Here is a 5330-nt window from a genome sequence, read left to right as displayed (position 1 = left end):
GAGGGGATGGGAGGGGATGGGAGGGGATGGGAGGGGATGGGAGGGGATGGGAGGGGATGGGAAGGGATGGAAGGGGATGGGAGGTAGAAAAGAGAGGCCTCCCTGAGATGCCACTGGAAAAATACCTAAGGGAGGTGAGGAAGCCAGGCAGGCGTGTGGGAGAGAGGTATTCGAGGCAGCAGGACCAGCCTGTGCCAAGGTCCTGGGGCCACAGCAAGCCTGGCGTGTTGAACAGCGAGTAGTGGAATAAGTAGGGCTGGGGGCTGGGAGATGAAGACAGAGAGGGGAAGGGTGTGGATTCTGACGGCTCACAGGCCCCTCTAAGAACTTTGACTTTCCCCCTGTGTGATTGGGACGGCTGTACTGTATTGAGCTGTCGTGTGTACACAGCTTGCCTGGCATGTATGCAGTAAGTGCTCAGCCAATGCTGGCTCCTCTTGTTGTTTTTATCTTCCCACCATAATGGGTTGAACCGTGTCCCCAAAAAAGAGATATTGAAGTCCCACCCACCCCCCTCACCCTCTGTCCTGTGATTATGACTTTATTTTAACACAAGGTCTTTACAGATGTAATTAAGTAAAAATAAGGTCATATCTGAATCGGACGGGCCCTCCATCCACTGTGGATTGTTTTTGCTTTTATTTTGAGACAGGGTCTCATTCTGTCACCCAGGCTGGAGTGCAGTGTTGCAATCATAGCTCACTGCACCCTCAACCTTCTGGCTCAAGCGATCCCCTGCCTCAGCCTCTCGAGTAGCTGGGATCACACACAGGTGCCACCACACCTAGCTAAGATTTCTACGTTTTAAGCCATCCGGTGTGTGGAAAACTAATCCGCCTGTCTCGGGAATTAGGTCATTGATGGGCAAGGCTGTCCTGGTTGTCCTAGAGCCCAGAGCCACACTGGGCTTGATGGGGGTGCCACCTGGGTCCAGGCCTGAGGCTGCTGGGCTGGCCCAGGCATGGAGGAAGCCAGCTCCCCAGTCCCGGGGCTGTGCACTGGGTGCCTCACCGTGTATCTGCAGCTCAGCGCTCAGGGAGGCCTCGCCTGGGAACCCTGCCCACAACAAGGCCTCACTGTTGTGCCAGCTCTGGCCGGAGAGCTCCAGGTGCCCATCACGGTAACAGCAGCTCATGGAGTAGTTGAGGAACGTGGGCCCCATCACGACGCGTCCAGAATGCTCGAAGGCAGAGCTGCCGTTGTGAATGTCCACAGAGACCTGGAATGACACCAAGGAGACGCTGGACCGTCCTGTGCAGAGAGAGCCAGCCTGAGTCAAGGTGGCACTGGCTCCCACAAACCCTGGGGTTATCAGTGCCATTCACATCACTGTGGTGGGAGGAACTCACACCCTCTTGCAGAAGGTTTGATGACCAACGTGGTTACTCCAGCTAATTACACATGCACCCAGGAGACCATAGAGAAAACCCGCAGAAACCAATCAGGAAGCGGGGCAGGCAGGGGAGAGTAGGCCTGGGGAGGATGGCTGGAGAAAGGCTTTGGGAAGACCAAGATCTCCTGGCTGGTGCGAAACAGGTTGCAAACCACAGCCTACATCTGTTCTTGTAAACAAAGTCATTGGAACACAGCCCTGCCTGTTTGTCGTAGGCATTTGAACCAGAGCAACTCCATCTTGAATAGACGCTGCGTAAAATAAGGCTGAGACCTACCGGGCTGCATTCCCAGGAGGTTAGGCATTCTAAGTCACAGGACGACATAGGAGGTCAGCACAAGACACAGGTCATAAAGACCTTGCTGATAAAACACGTTGCAGGAAAGAAGCCAGCTAAATCCCACCAAACCAAGATGGAGATGAGAGTAACCTCTGGTCGTGCTCACTGCTACACTCCCACCAGCGCCATGACAATTTACAGATATCATAGCAACGTCAGGAAGTTACCCTATATGGTCTAAAACCGGGAGGCATGAATAATCCACCTCTTATTTAGCATATCATCAAGAAATAACCATAAAAATGGGCAACCAGCAGCCCTAAATTGTTTCTTGCCCAAGATCCAAGAACCCTCCCTTGGGGTCTGGATTGAGACTCCGTTCCGGTAACATGTTCACGTCCTGTTCCCGTGACTGCTTTCACAACACAACAGCAGCAGAATGGAGGCACTGCGGCAGAGACTGCAGGGCCACAGAGCCTAGGACGTTTACCATCCGGCCCTTGATGGAAAAAGTTTCTCAAACTTTGCTGTGAGATAATTCCCTCCCATGCCACCCACAATTGTCTCGGTAAAACCTTCAGTGAGGCCAGGTGCACTGGTTCACGCCTGTAATCTCAGCACCTTGGGAGGCCAAGGCCGGTGGATAACTTGAGGTTAGGAGTTTCCGACTGTCCTGGCCAACATGGCAAAACCCCATTTCTACTAAAAATACAAAAATTAGCCAGGTGTGGTAGCAGTTGTCTATAATCCCAGTTACTCAGGAGGCTGAGGTGGGACACTCTCTTGAACCCTGTGGGCGGAGGTTGCAGTGGGTTGAGATCACGTTACTGCACTCCAACCTGGGCGAAAGAGCGAAACTCCATCTCAAAAAACAAAAACCTTCAGTGAAATCTCCACCACCTCTTCCACCACTATCAAAGGAGCTACCAAGGCATGAAGGAGCAGCGATGAATGAGGGAGGTGGAGAGGACACCTTGGGCCCCTGTGACCCAAACAATGAGCTGCGGCCCAGCCGTGACTGCATCACCTGGGCTGAGAAATGCAGGTTCTCAGGCCCCACCCCAGACCTGCTGAATCAAGCCTGCATTTTAACGCCCTCCCTGGTTATGCCTGTGTACTGGGTGTGCAGGAAGCCCCACTTTAGGCAGAAGGCCGCATCTGCCATGGGACCCCACAGGAGGTCCAGGTCTGCTGGGCTCTGATCATGCGCCACCCACCCTCTGGCATGACAGCCCAGGACTCAGGGCTGGACTTATCGTAAGTTTCAGGGGCTCTGTACTGCTGGCCAACTCTGCAAGACCTTCCCCATCCATCCTGGGCCACACCCAGGCCTGCCTGCTACGCCTCTGCTGGTGTCACCGCTGACCTTGATGGCACCAAGGAGACTCAGTGTGAGAGCAGAGAGGCCATGGCTGAGCTCTCTGTCACTATCCACGGAGCGCTTCCCTGCACCCCAACCCCAGAGGGCAGAGCTGGGGAAACTGAGGCCTGAGCCCTTATCAACACATAGCTGGCTCCCTGGACTTTCCCCCCAGGACTGGGCGTTCCCAGGGTCCAGTCAACCCTAGACCAGGGGTTGTAACTTAGTGGCCCTTGAGCTGATAAGTTTTATGTGGTCACTCACTCTGATATTTTTTGTGTTGTTGTTTGTGAGACGGAGTCTTGCTCTGCCACCCAGGCTGGAGTGCAATGGCGCAATCCTGGCTCACTGCAATCTCTGCCTCTTGGGTTCAAACAATTCTCCTGCCTCAGCCTCCCAAGTAGCTGGGACTACAGGCACACACCACCATGTCCAGCTAATGTTTTTGTATTTTTAGTAGAGACAGGGTTTCACCATGTTGGCCAGGCTGGTCTCGAACTCCTGACCTCAAGTGATTCACCTGCCTTGGCCTCCCAAAGTGTTGGGATACATGACATCATGTATAATTCTGTTTGTATGAAATTTCCAGAATAGACGAATGCATAGGGACGGAAGGCAGATTCATGGTTGCTGGGGACCAGGGAGGAGGAGATAGGAGGGACTACTGATGGATATGGGGTTTCCACTGGGGTGATGAAAAGTTCTAGAACTTGCAAGCACCGATGATTGTAGAATAGTGTGAACGAACATAGCGTCTCCGAGTTGTATACTTTAAAACAATTTTACATTATTACACACATTTTACTACAAGAAATGTGAAAAGATACATATGATGTGGAGGGTCTGAGACGTGGCATACACTCTAGTTCCCCACACAGCTCAGTGACACATTTCAGTTCTCCGCCTGGCCCCCAAAGGCTCTCAGTTTGCAACCCCTGCACCCAACTCACGCAGGTTTAACATTGAAACAGCAGGAGCAGGCCAGGTGCAGTGGCCCACGCCTGTCATCCCAGCACTTTGGGAGGTTGAGGCAGGCGGATCACTTGAGGTCAGGAGTTCAAGACGAGCCTGGCCAACATGGTGAAACCTCTCTATTAAAAATACAAAAATTTAGCTGGGCATGGTGGTGGACGCCTGTAATCCCAGCTACCTGGCAGGCTGAGGCAGGAGACACTTGAACCTGGTAGGCAGAGGTTGCAGTAAGCTGAGGTCATGCCACTACACTCAAGCCTGCACAACTGAGCAAAACTCCCTCTCGGGAAAGGAGAGGGGAGGAGAGGGGTGGAGGGGGAGAGGTTTAAGACCCTGTCTTAAACCTGGGGATACTACCAGGCACGAAATAGAAATGCCTGAGCCCATGACGCTTAGGTGGCAGTGGTGGGAGGCAGACAGGACAAGGAGAAAGGCATTGTGCTTCCTGCCTGCTCTCCTCGGCAGAGAGAGCTTGAAGCCACCTGAGCTGAGCTGCACGCCAGCCCTGAGCTCCACGGTCCACTTGTCTCATGATGCTAGGACATGCCCACGACCAGTCCAGCTGTCCACTAACCCAGCTGCCCATAACAGAGGTGGGCTTGCAACCCTTGGGGCCTGGTTGACGTCTACCTGTGTTTGCAGATGGGACCACACGAAGACCCTCAGGTTGAGCTGATGCCCCTGGGAACTGGGAGTCCAGGTGCATGTCACCAGGGATGTGGGGGGTCTTGAAGGAGGGGGACCATGTGAGTATCTCCTGGCAGTGACCTCAGCCCCGGGCCACACCACAGGCAGCCCCTGTGATCAGACTGTACCAGCCCCGCTGAGGGGGTCCACTATGGACCACAACCATCCCGCCCAGGACAGAGACCCCATACCTCGAGAGGCTGCCCAGCGATGTCTCCTCGGCACCATCCTAACAGCTGGGTGGGCGAGGCGTCTCCACTGCAGTTGACCTACAGAGACCAGTGGGTGGGAAGGGGCTGGCTTCTTTCCCGACCCCACAGTGAACTGTCATGGGTGCCAAGATCCCACTTGACCCTACCCTATGGGGAAGCCACCGAGGGCAAACAACCCGAAAGAGAGGTTTGCACAGAGACTTGAGGGCGAAGCCACAGCCTCATCATCTGATGAAGGTAAGCAGAGCTCCCCCCATGCAGGGCCTCTGCGCCAGGCACGGTGCTCACTGAACCTCAGAGTAACCATGGAAGGAGGTGGCAGATGAGGAAACTGCGTCACCCGAGTCAGGGAAAGACGAAGCATCTTGCGTGTGGTCACATAGTCAGCGATGGTGCAGCCTGGCTTCAGCCCAGGAGCCCTGGTCA

At 54.2% G+C, this 5330-nt stretch overlaps 1 protein-coding gene across 1 annotated transcript in view; it reads right to left on the bottom strand.

The window, feature by feature from the left end:
- The window catches only part of LOC105545271, a 54024-nt gene that overhangs the window by 32871 nt on the left and 15823 nt on the right, over window positions 1-5330 (bottom strand). Inside the window, exons 8-9 of the mRNA XM_011988129.1 lie at window positions 4884-4961; window positions 1012-1219 (exon numbers count right to left, since the gene is read on the bottom strand). Coding sequence (XP_011843519.1) covers window positions 1012-1219; window positions 4884-4961 — 286 coding nt within the window. The remainder of the gene's footprint in view (window positions 1-1011; window positions 1220-4883; window positions 4962-5330) is intronic.

Source organism: Mandrillus leucophaeus, unplaced genomic scaffold (genome assembly GCF_000951045.1).
Source record: "Mandrillus leucophaeus isolate KB7577 unplaced genomic scaffold, Mleu.le_1.0 Scaffold323, whole genome shotgun sequence".
Taxonomy (NCBI): domain Eukaryota; kingdom Metazoa; phylum Chordata; class Mammalia; order Primates; family Cercopithecidae; genus Mandrillus; species Mandrillus leucophaeus.
This window is presented reverse-complemented; position numbering and strand designations above follow the sequence as displayed.